At 38.5% G+C, this 18,306-nt stretch overlaps 1 protein-coding gene across 2 annotated transcripts in view; it reads left to right on the forward strand.

Moving 5' to 3' along the window:
* Positions 1 to 18,306, forward strand: part of VWA8 (von Willebrand factor A domain containing 8) — a 204,453-nt gene that overhangs the window by 125,857 nt on the left and 60,290 nt on the right. Inside the window, exons 27-33 of one of the 2 annotated variants that reach the window (XM_063335017.1) lie at positions 6,954 to 7,062; positions 7,961 to 8,099; positions 9,403 to 9,605; positions 15,416 to 15,532; positions 15,985 to 16,049; positions 16,149 to 16,274; positions 16,903 to 17,012. In XM_063335017.1, coding sequence (XP_063191087.1) covers positions 6,954 to 7,062; positions 7,961 to 8,099; positions 9,403 to 9,605; positions 15,416 to 15,532; positions 15,985 to 16,049; positions 16,149 to 16,274; positions 16,903 to 17,012 — 869 coding nt within the window. Of the gene's footprint in view, positions 1 to 6,953; positions 7,063 to 7,960; positions 8,100 to 9,402; positions 9,606 to 15,415; positions 15,533 to 15,982; positions 16,050 to 16,148; positions 16,275 to 16,902; positions 17,013 to 18,306 lie in introns of both variants that reach the window. The other variant, XM_063335028.1, reaches the window with a different exon arrangement.

Here is an 18,306-nt window from a genome sequence, read left to right on the forward strand (position 1 = left end):
CCTAATCATTTTGAATCCGTCACTGAGGTTTTATAGGACAGCTTACACCAAGGATGTCAGATTTACAAGACCTCCACAAGATGCTCATCAAAAAATTCACTTGACTGGCAGCTATGAGCCCATACTCTGGCCACTGAAGGCTAAGAGGAGGAGAAACTACAGGAGCAGTTCACATGCAGTTGATAAAAGCAACTTTTTCTTAGATATCACCATGGAAGACTGGGACTAGGCTGACCACCTGGCTCTGATGATCCAGCAGTCTTTGTCTTGGTCTCTCACTTGCATCCACAACAGCTAGAATTTCAGGTTGTCCCACTGCTCCATTCCAAGACAGCCTTGCTGTTGGTCATGAGACTTAACCCTGTGGAGCTTGTAAACCACAGGTGGATCACGTGAATTACAAACACATCTTTCAGGAATGGTTTAGGCACAGTTGGTTCTACCTTGGGGTAGAAGAACATCTAGATAATCTCTCCAAATCTGTTCCAGCCCATGTGGCAAGCTCCCATGATGGACACATTGAAGTAACTGGGTATGGTGTTTGGACCACTGCAGAAAAGGTACTTCCCAAAGTTGCTACATGTTTAGAACTAGAGTACTCACCTCCTCTATACTGTTTTCCAGGAATTTGAGAGTATGATAATGGTGCTGATCTAGTCCATTCCTCTTCCTTCAGAAAAGATGCAAGTTAATCTAAAACCCTCCTATCTGATTTTTGTCATGATTCATGCCTGAAAACCTTCGGAGATGGAGTTCTATAACCTCCCAAAGCAAGTCAGTCTTGTTTCTAAATATCCTTGCCATAAAAAAGTCATCTCTAGACTAAACTAATACACTTTTCTTAATCTTCACCCTTTTTTTAAGGCTTCTGGTTGATTTTATTTTTCTTTTTATGTTCCCCCTCTGCACTTGATTCATGTCTCTTTTTAAGCATGGTGTGTGGAACTGGTCAGGTTAGTTTCTGCTAGAGCTGAGTAGTCTGAGCGTTTAGAATAGAGATGTATTTCATGCAGCAGTCCCTTTTAAAAAACCCAGTATGTTTGCATTTCTTGCAATGTCTAACTCATGTCTAGTTTTCTAAACGTGAACCTCCAGATCCTTTCTGCAGAACCCTGCATAGCGCTTACCCCACCTTCGCTTTATGTAATCAGCTTCCTTCGTGCTCCCGCTTTTCTCTTACTGTATTGTATTTTTTCAGATTAGTTCTCAGACTTGTCAAGATCACTTTCAGTTTTAAGCTTGTTTTCTCACCTGCTTATAGTCTCTCAAAAGTTGTCGATCTGAAGGTTTACTCTGGGTGTGATTTCTACAGTGTCGTAGTGACAACAGCGTACCCCCGTAGAGGTTTGCTTCTGGGCTCCAGTTGTAATTTGCAAGACTTTTGAGAGGTACTAGCTAGCATAATAAATTGCTAAGTAACATGAAAACTAGGATAATAGTCCAAACTGATTCTGCCTGAGGATGTTAGTCATACCTGCAGCAAAATCATTGCTATTGGTGAGAATATAAATCCTGTACAATTAAGAAGTTTTGCAATACAGAAGCATTTCCAGGGGATTCTAGGACAGGAAAATTGTTACACTGAAATGCTGACTCCTTTATACTCATACTCTGTGGCATGTCTTGGATCAAATAATTTATGAACCTTTATTTTAGTTTAATAAGTTTTGGGGAAGTCTTGTCTGTCACCATTTACTTGATCTAAAAGAAAACTTGAATAAATCAGAATTATTTAAATTGCTGCTGAAATATAACTGCTGTAAATATAGGAACAAAAACGTGAGACACGCAAGCAACACACTACAGTAGGAGGAACTTTGAGGTTGTACACAGCTGAAATTACAGGGGAAATTTAATAGATGGTACCAGTGACCATTATGGGAATTTTAGCTTAGGCTCTGTAATTAATATGCCTAATTTTGAAAGGAAAGATTAGGTGGTGTCTAATGACCATTTAGAGAAGAGTTCTTGCAGTAGTTATTTTTTTAAGAGGGAAATACATTGGTAGATGCTAATTTGTTTATTTCCAAAATTAGTATTGTATATTAGACCTGTAAAGTAATGCTTTATGTGGGCTTTTTGTTTCCTTCAGGGTTTGTTGATTTTATGGTTTTTTTTTTTTTTTTTTTTTCACAAATAGGATGACTATTCTTCAAGGCACTGACATGTTCAGTATTGTCAGGTTGTAACATCCTGATACTGTCTGTATCTCCTGGTGTCACCTCTTCAATAGTTTATAAATGTTATCAGTATTGCATGTAAAACAGATGGCTTCTCTCTGATGCTTTGCCAAGACATAGTGGGTAAAAGGGATTACTCATTGTACTAACTCACTATCTTTCTTTATGTACAATTACGATTTGCTTTTCCCCTTGACATCTGTTACGTCACATTTGTCTGAACTCACGTTAATCTGCCATTTTGGTGCACAGTTCAGACCATCTGCAGTTCCTAGGCAAAACAGCATTCAGCTCTTAATTCTGGCATTTATCCTTGGGGAAATTGCCATTCCATATTTTTCCTCCTGTCACTGTCCACTTCCAGGTGCTTGCTATAACTTGAATATTCGTTTTATATGAACTGAATTTTTTATATGTCGTGTCAATATGTAAATATTAACGACTTTAATTTTCTCTTGAGAATGTTAGTTGGCTTTTTTTCTTCTTTCCCCGGGTAATCTGTAGTTAATTGTTGGACTTGTCTCATACCGTGTGTGTCCCTTGTCCATCTTGTGCATTGGAGGGGAAATGGGAGGGAGGCTCTGCACTTGACTGTCAGGGAATAGGAGGCCTAACGTAAGACTGTTCTGTATATCTACTGCTCATATGCTTAATCAAAAAGTGTTTAAATAAAGTACGGAGATCTGGTTGGTAAGGAATTTTCCTGGTTTCAAGCTGTATCTTACTTAAGTCCAAAAAAGTTAGGTGGGCTGGAAGTCTCTTCAGCTGGAGGGAAAGCACAGGCTGCTGCTGAAGTCCTTGAATAACACATTCTGTGCCAGCACCGAGCTGTTTTACAAGATCATGTGTTAAGCAGCTTTTTTGTCTCTCGTAGTTCCCGTCCACAGCTGTACTAGTCCGATAGCTGGCTGTAGAGAATTCGCATTCAGTGGAATGTCAGTCTTACAAGATTCCTGGCCATTTTCCAGTATGTTCTCAGAAAGCTAGATAAATAATTTTATAAAGCAGGGCCTGTTGACTTTTTGAACACAGTTGTTGGGTGTTTTGTTTGGGTTTGGTTTTAGTTAGCCTGAAATGAATTTATTTTCTAAAATGAAAGAGATGCAAATGAAGAGGAATTGTGTTCTGCAGGTGTAATGCTGAAAAATTTGCTAACAGCAGAAGCCACTAGAGAACTACCTTTTGACAGATTATCTCCCTTTAGACTGCTGTGCATGAAGAAAATCAGGATAAATAGTAATTTTTTGTAGAATTGCCCCATCAGCTGTAGGTCTTGTGCAATCACCTTTTCTAAATAAAATACCTGCTTATATAACCGTGTCATGGACAGCAGTGGTCTTGTAGAAAACCAGGGTATAAAATTAAGAATAAATAAACATTAAAAAATATGTCTGAATTTTCCTTAAGCAGCAGGCTTTGACAGATCCATAATCAAAGAACTGATCGGGAATAATTCCTTAGAACTTGCTTTTAAATCGTGGCTTTCTTACAAGATTACTGCAGTTTGTCCTGTAGTTTTTCTGTTCTAGAAACTCTTTCCAGCTTTTGAGGAAAGCAAAAAACGCATATCACTCTGTACACCCCAGCTGGAGAGAGAGCGCAGTGGCATTTCAGTACTGTTCTTATCCAGCCACTCTACTTTTTACACCCATCAAATCTGTTCACTTCAGAGATTTTTGCCGGTGGTGGCATTTCCATAGTATTCTGTCTGCCTTTTATGTGAACGGTATTTGGTTAATTAATTTGAAATACAGCAGCGTGGCAAGGAGCGCCTTGTGAAGCTTTTTACTAGTACTGTCACTTCGAGTTATTCTCAAAACTTGCTTGTTACTTGTAAGTCCAGTGGAAAGAAAATCTCCGTCCTTCACTGCGTATCATATATATTCACTAGAGGAAAACTGTTACGAGGTATACACATTTTCAGTGTGGCCATGTTGTTCCAGTCCTTCTGCATCCTCACTCTCTCCTGAAAATCATTAGGGAGGCAGACTAGTTACAAGGCCTTTAATACCACCAGCTTCTTCAATGGGAGAATGATTTGGGTTGGAAGGGACCTTAAAGATCATCTGCTTCCAACCCCCCTGCCATGGGCAGGGACACCTCCCACTAATACCTCCCAATGCCTCTTTCTTAGACCAGATTTATAAGAGAGAGCAGTGAGATGGAGTAAAAAAGAATTATCAGACCCTGGAAGAACAAGATCATGTTACTCTTGACAAAACTTTGTATTATGAATTCTGCTTTCTGTTTTATTCCTAAATTCTGATCTACCTTTCCCTCCTATTTGCTGTTGGTCCGCTGCCCCAGAGAAACTAAGTCATTCAGAAACAGGAACAAAACCTCAAGAATCTAGGAGAAAGGAGAAACCAGTTTTCCTGAGGGAAGAGGGGAACTATTAGTAAAGCAAATCTCTGGAAAGCTGAAACAGAGTGGAAATGTTTTGTTTCTTTGGGAATGCAATCTGTAATTCTGTCGCTATATAAAGCAGGGTATTTGGTTAGAGCTGGTTATTCACATATGTTTTGTTTTAAAATTTAATAAGTATTCATGATTAGTAGTGAACCCGTTGATTTCTAGGATGTTGTCCATGGGAGTAATGTGTAAGGAATTAAAACCAAAGTCCAAATCCTTGTGGAGGTTGATGTTCCATTGAGCTAACGGGAAACAATTATTGCTGATTATAGGCATATCAGAGATTATGCCGATCACAGTCACCATAGCAAAAAAAAAAAATTATCCGGTTTCTTTTTGCACACGAGACAGTTTTGGCTCAAGACATAACCAACGTTTTGCCAACAAATCATTTTGAAACCCAAATGGAAGCCTGAAGTAAAATTCCAGTTTGTGGATAAACTGACATTTAGTCTAGTGACTTGGCTGTTTGCCCATTTTCTGACTGCATGAATAAATTTATCTAAGAATTGTGTATATATTGAAATAGTATTGAAATAGTGCATCCTGAATGTGTTTTTTTTTTTTTCCTAATGGTGTTGAATGTTGCAATCTAAAATATATTGTACTTGCATTTTTTTGGAGTCTGGCTTAATTTCTCTTCTTAATTTGGGAAGAATCTGGCTAGATTAGCTAGGTGTAAAGAATGGAAAAATGTAAAATAAATGACTCTTCAAACATTGGTATCTGTTCATACTCTTAACTAGGCAACAAACGGGCAATGAAGACTCTACCGGTTCTTTGAGAGAGATTTAATGAGATGCGCTTTCCTCATTACACGCCCCATTGGCATATTGCTGGCAGCTGGATATTTATCTGTGAACACTGACAATCTATATCATCCAAACCATTTTCTGTTTGCAAAAAGTGTCTTTGGCTATCTCACTGCCTTGGCAGATGGTCCAAACACAGAATGGGGATGGAGGCTGTGTGATTCTCCACCTGCGAGCGCTGGCTTCTCCAGGTTGCTTCAATTTTGGTGTCAATATACCAGTAAGAAATGTTAATGCAGCTTTCCTGAATGAGTTGCAAAGATTAGAGGATATTAGTGTTCATTCCCTGAATTTTCCTATAAGTTCTTAGTGGGAAAAAAAGTAAAATTAAAATTCCCCAAGATTCATATATAGTCCAACTGAGTGGTTTATTTTTTTTTTTTTATTTGGGATCCCTTCTTATTCTGAAAAGAGTATCAAGAAGAAATGAAACAGACCTCTAATATCTAGAAGGGTCCAGGTTGGTTGGTGGGGAGAGGAGAAATAATTGTAACAGTAGGAATGAGCGTCATCAGACAGGACAGAAGAGATCACGCACAGACTTTTAACAAACAGTCTAAGAGGACTTCCTTAAAATAGACTTTGGAGATATTTATAGAAACTGGGAGAAGGAATGTCTTCTGTTCTCTTGCCAAGTCCTGTAGCTGTACAATAATTTGCAACAGCGTGTAACGCAGAATGTAGTTTTGATAGGAGCTCGCTTTAAGAGCAGCTGATCACAAATAAAAGAAACCAAAAGCGAGGAGTTCATTAGCTTGAAGGTATTCACGCCAATTAACGAAATCAAACTGCTTTCAGTGCTTGCAAATCGCTTCAGAGGAAAGAAAGAAAAATTGTGTTGTCCCTATTTTGCTGTCAAGGTACTTTGTCATACACCAGCATTTTCTTTTCCTATATGAATGAGTTTTGCTGTGGCTCATATGTATCTTCCCTAAATAAAAGGTACAGAAATGAAGAAATTAGACCACGGCAAGCAACTGAGGCTTTTGAAGATGTCCCTGTCCTTTCTGTATACTGTGCTGGCCGGAAGGCAATGGGATACTCTCACGTCTGTATTCCTTTGCCTTTGTTCATGTCAGTGGCAAAATATATGTAATAATTCGTTGAACTTTTATTGCATGGTTAACTTGCCACAATGTTCGCTTATTTTGCTGCTTTTTTTGGATGAGTGTGCCACCGACAGTAGTGCCTTTAAGTGATACTGTCTGCCTGATCTGAATAAAGCAAAGCAAGAGATGGTTTGGATGTATTTTATTACATATCTCAAATAATTCAGGCTGGAAATGTTTTCCTTTTGAGGCCATATTATGTGAATTGCTGCTTCTTTTATGATGCTTTTTAGGTTGCGACTGTATTAGTATTCTAGCAGGCTAAAATTTCTGTGATTTAAAACATAAAAAAAATGAAATATTTTAGTGAGGAAGCATTTTCTTCAGGAGAATCTTCAGATGCGTCTCTTTGGAAAAATGCAGTTGTTTAAATGATTTATTCCATGTCAGCTGCTGGTTAATGAATGTAAAAATCCATTTGTTCCTATATTGTTTGACAGACTGCCATTACCAGATCATAAATTTATCGGCTACTGGAAAATCGATCAACCAGAGAATGCACGACAGAAACTGCTGTGCCCAACAGAAACTCAAAAAATAGGTGTAAAGGTTTGTCTTTTTAATTTATTTTTTTTTAAATTCATATAATACTGGTTTTAGTTATTGGAATGTGAAGATCTAAAATGTGATTAATTTTTCCTGGAAAGAGTATATATAAAGTGTGGTCCTTGTTACCTGTTCTTGGGGTTTCTATTCTGACTAGAAAAATGAACGTTTTTTTATACCTAGCCCTCACAACGTGAGGTGTGCTTTAAATTCCTTAAGTTTGGTCAGGAGTTCTTGAAAAGAGGTTTTTCTAAAGATATTGAAAATACCATATTTGAAGGAACTTTGTAGGATGCTTGGAGGTGCCCGGTTTCAAGCCCCAGATCTCAATTTTTGGGTTAGATCAGAGGCTGAAAAGAAAGCTGTTTTCTGTTTCTATTTTGCATGCAGCTGAATTCTTATGGGTCTTTGGCACTGCCAAGTTTGAATCTGAACCTTTGGTACAGTTTGACCTGCAGCCAAAGCGTCTAAGTCCTTTTCAGCGTTGAGTTCTTGGCTTAACTTCAGTAATTATTACTGCAGTGAATAAGGAAAAACTGAACTGCTAATGTGACGCAGGGGTGAGATTTAAACTTTATGTAGTAAGAAATCACCAATTTATTTCAACTTCTTTGAAATAAAAATATTATTCTTTTCCTGGACTGTGTTTTATCAGTACTTCATGCCACTGAGCAGTAATAGTTTCAAACCAATAAAAGACTAAAGATACGGTAAAGAAAATGGCAGTATGGACGTCCAGAGAGCTTGCAGGAAAGCATTTCCTTTTCCCTTTTATTGATTTAGTAATTGGTCAGTCTCAAGTGTTAATACTATTAACAGTCTTGAAGCAGACTTCTAGATTTCCATAAAGAATGGTGAGTGAAATATTTTAGCAAGCCCTCATTGTTATAATTTGGTTTAGGGCCCTGTGTACTTAAATATTCAAGGATTTCCACTGGAACGACATGAAGCCAGGTCCCTCAGTTTTACAGAAGAACTCGCTTTCTGGACACTGCCTTTGGGCGAAGTTAACTTCGTTTGCGATGTCACGGTAACAAAAGGTGTGGTAAGAAAAGCTAATAACTTTTGTAATGATCCCCAGTGTTATAAATACGTGAAATATCCTAGAGATGAGGACGAACTTGGCTGTTGACTTCGTAAGTGCTTGCTGGTAGCCAGTGGCAGAATATAAAAGGGCAATATGAGGGATTCTAAAGTCTAAGAACACCACTTCAGTGCATTTACAATCGTATGTATTTCTGGCTATGTTTGCAATAGAGTATAGGAATAATACTAAGAATTTAAATATGGGAACGGAGAATATGGAGTAGATGAATGGAATATAGGAATAATAATTGTTCTTTTTGCACTTTTTTTTTAACAGTAGATGAAATACAAAATCAACCACTGAAATGTGAGCATAATTTCACTGAGACATTGTGGTCTTGGTAAGGATATGCATCCTTCTCAAACTAAGAGAAGGATATATAATTAAACTAGAACATGGCCACAAAATTGCAACTCTGTCTAGTTTTTAATGTTCAACACTGTATTGCTTCAGAAAAACAATGATTTGAGTTTTCCTCTCTCTCTCGGTCAATTCAGTTTTAATACAAATCTTGTAACTTGCAGAGTTGTGTGCTTTTTTTCCCTGTGCTTTACCGATTAAAATTCTTTCTCACTGGATCAAACCTGCCTTAGTTACCTGTACTACTTGTGTCCCAAAGTGACTGGCATCACTGGGAATATTCATAAATGTTTTTAGGGTTCCTCATTAAACATATCTAAACTTTATTGTGTGTTATAAGCAGATCACTAATTATCAGTACTGGAATGCTGCCTTTTCTTTTTGTAGCTGTAGTTTCAAATACATTAACAAACTTTTATGACAGCGAAACGGAAATTACATGGCTTTGGATTGATGTTAAGAATTGTCTGAAATCAGTCAGGAAGATGCTATGTGTGAAAAGTTCCATACAAAGTTCACATTTAGCCCATGTTTAAGTATTAAATATATTAATTGAAAGGGAGGATAAGATAGAGAAGGAGGGAGAACCAAGTTTATAAACAAAAACATCTGGACAGATTTTGTGTATATTAGCAGCTGGCAGGCACTACAGTCATATCTACACTAATGTGCCTTGGACTACTTGTTTCAAGAGTTAAAAGTGTTGTAGCAAGATTCTGTCTGTTAATGTTTAGTTAGTATCAAGATACCATTTCTCTCTTCGTTTTCCTGTGTCAGCGGTGGTAATTTCGCTGTACGTTTTGCTATATCAGCTGCCAAGTTTATGACATATGTATTTCCAGAAGAGTAATGCATGATGTCAGTAGCCTTTCGTTAATTTTATTTTCTTATTCTAGAAGAGGAAGCTGAAAATATTCTTTACGTTACTACGTGCAATCCTGTTTCCTTGTACTTCATGAACGTTTCTAGTAAGAGTGGATACTTTGTGGATCTTTATGACCTCTTCCCAAGAACCGTCGGAAATGTCTGGCAACCTTTTGTGACTGTGGCACCGCTGGGAAATCCACTCAAAGGTCAAGTGGTTCTGCATGAAGAGGAGGTAAAAAAAAATTAAAATGCAGCTAAATGTTTAGTGATGAGCAAAGTAGTATCATGAAAGTAGGATTGATGAGGAGTCTACCTCTATAGATGAAATAGCTTGCACAAGCCTACCCCCTTCTGAATATTCTCTTTTTTCCTACCGTGGGAGTTGCCTTCAACTTTAGTTTTTATGTGGAGATTTTCCTCTTGCACTTTTAGCTGGACAGTGTCCTTCTGCATTCTTGAAGCTGACTTCTACCTGCTTATCTTATTTCTCTTACTGATGGCCTTAGAGGAGAAAGGGAGAGAGCGAGTTGAGTTTAGGAATCTCAGTCAAGCAGCATATGTTTGCAAAATGCAAAGTACAAAGTAAGCAGGTTTATGCTGTGAACTTAAGTTCTGCTCCAGTCTTCTTCTTGTTTTACTTTTCAAATAGTATATGAGACGTTCTCTGAGTCACAAAGTAAAATTTTGCTCGTGTTTGCTTTGTGCCACCATTTTTTATTTGTTTTGTGAATTTTAATATTTCTCATTCTGTAGCATCTGAAGTACCGTGACTAGAAAGAGGACTCTGTAAGCCTTGACATGTAGCTTATCAGGAATGCAAATTTAGAACCACTGACGACTTCAGTGTTGGTGTGACTCAAATACTTTTTTTAAAGTCAAGTATTGCATACTTTCCACGTACTTTGCACTTTCCATTTCTATCAGTGAACTGATGGGAACGTTTCCAATTCAAAACTTCTTTGCCCAGGAGTGGGAAGAGACAACAGTTGATACAGTGCTACTGCTGTTCATTTTTTAATATTAATAATAGTTTGTTATGTTACCTACCAGTCATAGTGGTTTGACGTGGGCATTTGATCTGGTCATTTTTGTGGGTTCATTTTTTCTTTTGTTGTTCTGAATTTCTTCTGCCCATTTTTCAATAGGTGAGAGACTCTGATCAGAAAGAACCTTTCCTACATTGAGTTGGGGTATTAAGTAGGTTTCAGTCATTTTGTAACTAGTGTCTCTGTGATACTGTTGTTCAGGAACATTTGTCAAGTGTTGACACCACTTTGTGGTCTGAAACACAACAGTTAAGCTTGATGCCTTAGGAGAAACACAATTCTTCTGCCTTTAGTAGAACTGTCTATGCCTTCTTTAGTTTTGCCTTGGACACTTTGCAATGCCAACTGGAAGAAATAGGATTCTGAAGTTACCTGCTTGTGGTGATTGCCTGTGCGGTTGTCTTGCGGAATGCTGCCGTTGTAGTCTTCCCAGCCACTGCTATCCTTCCTTACGTCAGGGCTCACATGTTAGGATCTCTGCGTTTTCAGTTCCCACCAACTCAAAAGAGGGATTCTCAAGTAGTTTAATTTTTCCACATAGAGCTTAGGTTTTATTCCCAACTCTTCCTGCAGTGGAGCCATGGAAAACTCATGTGCTTCCTTTGTGCATCTCTGAAATGAGGTGGATATTGCTGTATATGAAATTAAATCCATTATTATTGGTGTTAGTAGGTAAGCATATAGTCTAAGCTAATCATCCAAGTGCCTTCCATATCTGTTGCGAGGATAAAGGTGTTCTGCAAGAGCAGCTCATCCCAGCTAAGGTAGAGCATGATGAATTGCCCTCTGGAGGTGCCTCTCTCTTTCCATTGTCTACGAAAGTAGCCTTGACATGTAGTGAAGGTGCCTGCCTTCAGGTGTACTAAGGTCACTGGCAGCCGTAAGCTCAGAATTTGCAGCGTTCACACATTAAGACAAGTAGATTAGTGGCACATCTGTATTTTGGGCCAGGCTCCAAGGGTTAGCTACTTGTGCTAAGGGTGCAGATCTTCAAGAAAAACAAGTAATGTAAATGATGTTTGTGATGCTTTAAAGGTTTGTCTACGTGTACTTGCAAAAAGACCAAGAAGTATTAACAATACCTGTAGAAATAAGAAGTTGCATTCGTTAAATAAAGAAGTCCACTTGACAGCTGAAATTTCATAAATTATATAATCCATTAATTAGACAGTACTAAAAGGTAAAGATTTTTCACAATTCTTTGTTTTAATAAAGGTCTTCGGAAAATAATTGTTTCTGATTAAGTTATAAAAAAAGAACAATTTTAAACAGATGATAAACTTATTGGAAAGGATGAGATGATGATATTGTGGCTCTTCAAATAAGCTTGTGTGATTTATTTCCCAGCTGACATCCATCTGGATTCAATAGAGCCCTCCAGTGAAATAAAATGAAAAATCACCATTCCTTCCTGTCTTTTTAAATAAAATTTTACTAAAACTAAACTCCTCGGGGATTTAACTTAATAGCACAAACCAGAGATTTATCTGCTTTTAAGCCACCTTTACATCTTCTTGGAAGAAAGGGTAGATGATTCTGTTCCTTGCGGTGGCCATTGGTCTTGATCAGTACCGCCTGTTTTGACTATCTTTCAGTTCAGACTAAGCTGATAGACTTTGAAAAGACTCTTCAGAAATCTCACGTCATTTCCTCGTAAGGTGGGAATTGCATTCATCTTTTCAAAGAGCCCTGACCTCCCCACGAGTACTTCAGGGCATACCCCTATTTCCTATAAGGCTTCACGCCTGCCTACTTCACTTTTCTTTTTCTTTCTGCACCTATTGCTTTTACCGCTCAGGAGGAGAGCAAATACAGACTGAAAAGAATTTTGATAACTTTATGCATGATTTTATATGGGATTATAGGAGGAAAATGCACATGGAGAATTAACTGCACACTTCCATTTTTTCGTACAAGTATTTTGCACTGTTGAAAGGCTACAACTGGACGGAGAGAGTAACCTACAGTCCGCCTGAGGGAGCACAACAAGTTTTGCCCAGGCAGTGTCCTGCCAGCATCCTTTAACTCTGCTTTTGTCTTTCTTGGTCAGGAAGTGGGGTAGGGAGGGAGGGAAGTGCTTTTCCTTGTCCCACGTGCTGCTGGAGCTCTTTGTCAAAGCTCTCAGATAGCAAGGGAGTGGGAGAATCTGTGGCACAGAAGCTGACAGAGATCCACCTCACTCACTGCACGTAGAAGATGGCAAACATCCTTTAAAAGAAGACTTTTTTTAATGGTTTGTGATCTGGCCTGAAACACGAGTGGGGACCTGCATATGGAAGGACCTGCAACCTACTAGCAGTAACGCCTGAAGCCTCTAGTCCCCATAATATTCTGGTGCATCCGTTCAGGAGGAAGGGTGTGTTTTCTTCATAAACTAGTTGAAATTATTAAATTCTCTTTTTTGTTGTTGTTTCTTATGTAAGGCTTTCCTTTTCTATAAGCACACCTTATAGAAAAGGAAAGGTGTTCTTAAATTAAAGGTGCGCACCTTCTGTAGAAAAGGTGAAGACTTTCCTTTTCTGTAAGCACAAAGCTTGTATCTCTATTTGCTGTTCTCAGTTCCCTGAAATCTCTGGTACCATCAAGTCTCCCAAATCATCTGAAAGACATCGCTCGCATTAATTGGAACACCGGTAATCTGCTTTCATACATTTCCCACCTCTGAAGGCCTGGTAGTTGGAGCCCAAATCCATAAATTCTTCCACAGATTTTTTTCAACTTGAGCCTAAGGAACAATATGATATATCTACATCTGTGCATCTGTGCCAAATATTTACATGTCAGGATTGTTATGTGTGTCTCACTCAAGAGGTCCATGAGTGGTACTAATAGAAAAGGTGCTTTTGGGACAGGAGGCAAGGAGAGGTGCAGAGGGGTTACCCTGCCAAGCTCAGGAGCAGCCTCATCTGAAGCTGACAGCTAACAAGGCCCTCTGTTTGCGAGCTCAGGATGCGAGCATCAAGGGCAGAAGAGAAGAAAACGATGAGGCCGTACAAGGAGAAGAAAACAAGAGAGTTAAACTGAATTGTTTGCACTGTCGCACTCTGAAATTGGTGTGTATTCCTTCCCCTAACCCTCCTCTCTGTCTGCGAGACCATCAGGAACAGCTTCCCATACCAGCAAAGTGAAATCACAGCCCTGTTTGGTTTAAGGACTTTTAAGAGGAAAATGCTGGCTAAAATAAAAACAGCAGTAAGGAAAGGGAAACTTTGCAGTAACTAAAAATAAAGGCACGCCACTTCATGAGATTGGTTATTGCATCTGTCCAGAGTTTGGAATTCCAGACATCGGGGTCGGGAGGTCGCCCAAAGGTTACTTTTCTCCCAGTCGAGAACAAACACAGCGGAATTGCACACCAACGTCTTTTCCCAGCCCACTTGAAGAGTTGCCAAAGCTGCTCTTGGATGTGTTCGCAAGTGACGCAAAAATCTATTCTTAAACACAGACAGAATATACATCAGTCACTTAGCACAGAAGGAAACCATTAACATCAAAAGGGGTGGAGTAGGGAGGCTTTTTATATTACCAACTGCTCTCATAAATTTAATGCTAATTGGAGGAATGTAATTGATTCATATGTGTTCTTTATCTCACGTGGAAGGCTAATGCATTGCTTTGGTTCAGCGATGCTGTTGCAGAATTATATAAATAAAACATGGCAGAAAACCAAAATCCAAAGCAAATGCCCTATTTTTTTTTTCCTGAACCGCGTTTCTGTAATTTTGGTTTGTAATACATAAGCAAACTTCTTTTTTTAGAGGTACTGAACTCTAGCTGAAATTCCCAAATGCTCCAAATGACATGGTAATATTTCAAATGCTTTACCATATTTAGCTTCAAATTACTATCATTATTAAATAAAGTTAATTCTTCCAAATAATCCTAGTGAAAGTATGAAGGGTACCCAAAAAGAACAAAACCCCTGTGACTCAGATTGTTTGTATTTGTTTTATTTAGGAGAATTTGTGGGAATTTATGTTTTACTCCCTTAACGTCTATCATGCGTTATTGCAGATGTTGTACGTAGACGGTTTACTTTTAGTAAGTCTTTGCAGAACCTAATGTCCTTGCAGAACCTAATATTTCCTTGAACGGCAAACAAAAAATTCAACCCAAGGCCTAATTAACTTGTTCTTTTGTACCTTTTAAATTTCATTTTTGGCGGTTAAGGTTAGCCCTGAATGATTGCACTCTTGAATTTTTAGTTAAGTACTTTGTAAAAAGAAATGTTTAAAACGTCCCCATCATTTGACGTCATGCATGGACCCTGGGGCATTGGGTAACAAACTGAGAAATCTGAAGTTCAAAAATTTAGCATACCATATTTTCACATATGAGATGTGGGGGACCCTTGCACTGCTCTGTTCAGTATCCTGTCTGCTTCTGACCTCCGTCCTCGAGTCATCCCGCTGTCCTCCAACGGCTGTCCTGCCTCTGACACCGTAAGCTGTCTGAGCGCGCAGGTCACGGAAGGATTGTCACGCCCTGGGATATTTAATGGGCTCCACAGTATCATAAGTATGAACTTGGAGAGAACATACTAAGTCATTTCTTCTCTCGGCAGTTTTGCACCTTTGGTGTAACTTAAGCAATGGGTACTTTAGAAGAATGCTGAGAAAACATAAAAATTGAAATGAAGTATTTTAGTGACTTGACAGAATAAAACTGGTATGTCTTTCACATGTAGCTGACTACAGCTTAGACATGTAAACCATGCTATTTCCTAGAGCCTATGCAGAAGTGAATGTGAGATGCATAGATAAAACACTATGGAAAAACTGAAATATCATTCCAGCCCTTTTTGCATGTACTTAACCTCTACAATTACATTTCTCCATGAGCTTTGAAATGAACCAAGAAGGTTTAGCCTACGTTTTCCAACAAAGTCTAGATCATCTTTTCAAAATGTCCTAGAGTTGCAAAAGCGCTTCAGATAGATTTGTTGTAGTCTCTCAAGTGGGCTTGAGATGTACCCGGGTCTGCTTTTCATTTACAGAGCAATGTTGTGTTGTTGCTGGATACAAACAACGGTGCCCTTCGCCGCCTGTTGCTCTTACCAGATGCTCAAGAGTCTCCTAAGAGAACATCTTGGTGGAGCAGCAAAGAAGAGATGGTGAGGAATAGAACCTGCCTCTATTATACTAAGTCCTTTTTTTAAAATCAAAGCTCAATATTGGAAAAACTGCCTTGGGATCATTTATCTTTCTGTTTTTACAGCCTTAATTGTTTACTTTTATGTCTATTTAAATGCTTTACACATGATATGAAAAATATAATAAGTTCTGTTGTCTGAGGATATGTATCTTTAAAATATACCTCTGTGGAACTAGAAATGGGAATAAGGGGACATTTTGTTACAAGGGATTATGTCCAAAATAATGAACTCAGTTGTGATGCAATTATGTGACTTGGGACAAGGCAGACTAAATAGCATTTTGAGAGGTAATATATGCTGTGGATTGTTCTAAATAAAGGAAAAATGTAGTACCCTTTCAGGGGAGCCAGGGAAACTCACTGGGACAAATCTAATAAACGCTAATTGCTGTATGGCATATTTTTATACAGAGCAACTACAAAATGTGCCGAGAGTTTTCACACAAAAACTGGCTGGTGTTCTACAAGGAAGCAGGGTGAGAGTAAATTATATCCTTGTATTATATTGATTTATAACAGATCTCCTTGTGTACATCCCTGTCTGATTATTCTTTTCTTGGCTTCAAATTTTACAGAAACCGCCTTATTGTACTGGATGTGTTAGAGGGTCAAACTCATACCATCTCACTTCCGATCAATCTGAAATCTGTTTTCCTGGCGGCTGAAGACCGGTGGCTCTTGGTGGAAAATGAAACAAATCAGTTAGTTATTCCTAGTCTTCTTGATGCCAGCATTTCTTGTTTGTGTTTGTTTTATGTTCAGGAATTTCATTCCTGGTGTCAGAGTTGTTTTTTCAGTTTTTGAGACTGGCTAGATTTAAACAGTTGGTGTTTAAGATGCAGATTTGCTCTGGTGAAAGTGCAGGTAGGCTTTTAGAGTAGGAAATGAACAGGATGTGCCTGCCTAAATTCATGCCTCTGAAAACCTAGACTAGCTTTGATTATATGCCTGCTAATACTGTCTTTACTGAGGTGGTATTGATCTTTAGAAATGAGGATGTTGGTGGACCTAGCTTTGGAAATACAGCCACATCGTCCAGACTTAGTGCCTGCTTGCTTTACTTTCATGGTCACATGAAAGAAATATTACTTTTTATAAATGCACAGCAAATAAAAGTGTGTAAATAGTTACCAGAAGACAAATCTGCCACTTGCTGGCTTACCCTCTCTGTCTCACAGATGTTTGGTAGATCGTATTTAGTTTTAGCAAAAGGTGTTGATAACCTTGTTTATATAAATATTGAATGTTTTTGCTGTTTCGGAAGATGAAAGTCCTTGTTTAGAGTTACAAGCTTAATCAGGAATTATTATAAGTGTGTATCCTTTACAGGAAATTTCTTTTGACCAAGCGTGCCCATATGGAAGCTGAAGACAGTGAGGTTTGCCGGCTGTATGCATTGAGTGAAGAGCCAGCTGACATGGGATTTGGCTTAACAACGGGTATTGAATGCAACCTTGGCTTATTCTTTTTTTCTTTTTTTCTTTCCTTTTTTTTTTTTAAATCATTTCTGTGTTTGCAGCTGCACAAACAAGGCTCTTTCACTTTAAAGGTCTGAGTAACCTTCTCTTTTGATTCTCTTTTTGTCCTCACCTTATCATGTTTGGTTAATAATAACTTTTCACAAAGCATGGCAAATTCCATGCTCAGACTTCAGGTTGTTTGAATAAATCATCTTTGTTTCATCGTAACATTTAAGGCCCTAAGTCACGGACTTTCAGGAAACATACAAGCATACAGAATGGAAAAGGAAAAAAGATGACTAGGCAGGAATTAGAACATAGGAATAGAAGGGACCAAATACGTCGATGAGTCCAGTCTGTACGCTGCTGCAGGTCTGTTACGCACTCTCAGATGAGCTAGAAGACATTTCCCAACACATAAAAATACAAAAGACCTAGTGTTAGAACAGAACAGAAGTTACAGTTTCTAAAGTTCTGCAGATAGTGTTCAGAAGGCCATTGAGGCCATCACACCTGTGTTAGAAGACGGGGGCAATTTGTCCGGTAAAATTCCCAGATGGTGCTAGGCATTGAGGCATGCCTTATCTACAGAAGGTGGCAGAAATCTCCAACGGTCATCATTCTGCCTGGCTTCAAGATCTGCCTGTCTTCAGATCTGATGACATTTTCAACCCTGAGCATTTGATCACGGTGCACAAAGTCTTTAGTCTACATGATTTGATAACAGTGGAAGTACACGTGCATCCCACCTAACACTTTATAGGCTTTGGCCTGTTGCCAGCGTGTCTCAGACAGAGAGGGGGAAAAAATAGAGAAACCATTTTATATCTGTTAAAGAGAAAAAAAGTTTCATCCCGGTCCTTGTGGCTAGCATAAGTATGAAGAATGAGATTAACACAGTGTAAATATGATACAAGCAAATGTGATTGACAAATAACAAATGGAGCTTATTTTACACAAACAGCAACAAATTGGATACCAAAGACTCTAGCCGCAGCTTAAATGTCTAGGATCCTTTTTATCTCTTGTACAGTTTACTCTATCAACTTATCAAGCTCCATCAGAGCACAGTAGTTTCCTTCCTCTTATTCCCTTATTTAGAAACCATTATAGCGTATCATTCCTCAGATGGGTAGAAACGTTATTATAATTTCCAGTCCCAAAGTATTTGTGAACAGTTTATAGCTGCATGCTTTTTGTGCTATTTTTATCCTTTGTTATCTTATTTCTTCTCTTCCAATCTCAGAAGTTATCATATCCCCTCTCCACTTTT

The sequence above is a fragment of the Chroicocephalus ridibundus genome, chromosome 1, assembly GCF_963924245.1.
Source record: "Chroicocephalus ridibundus chromosome 1, bChrRid1.1, whole genome shotgun sequence".
Taxonomy (NCBI): Eukaryota; Metazoa; Chordata; class Aves; order Charadriiformes; family Laridae; genus Chroicocephalus; species Chroicocephalus ridibundus.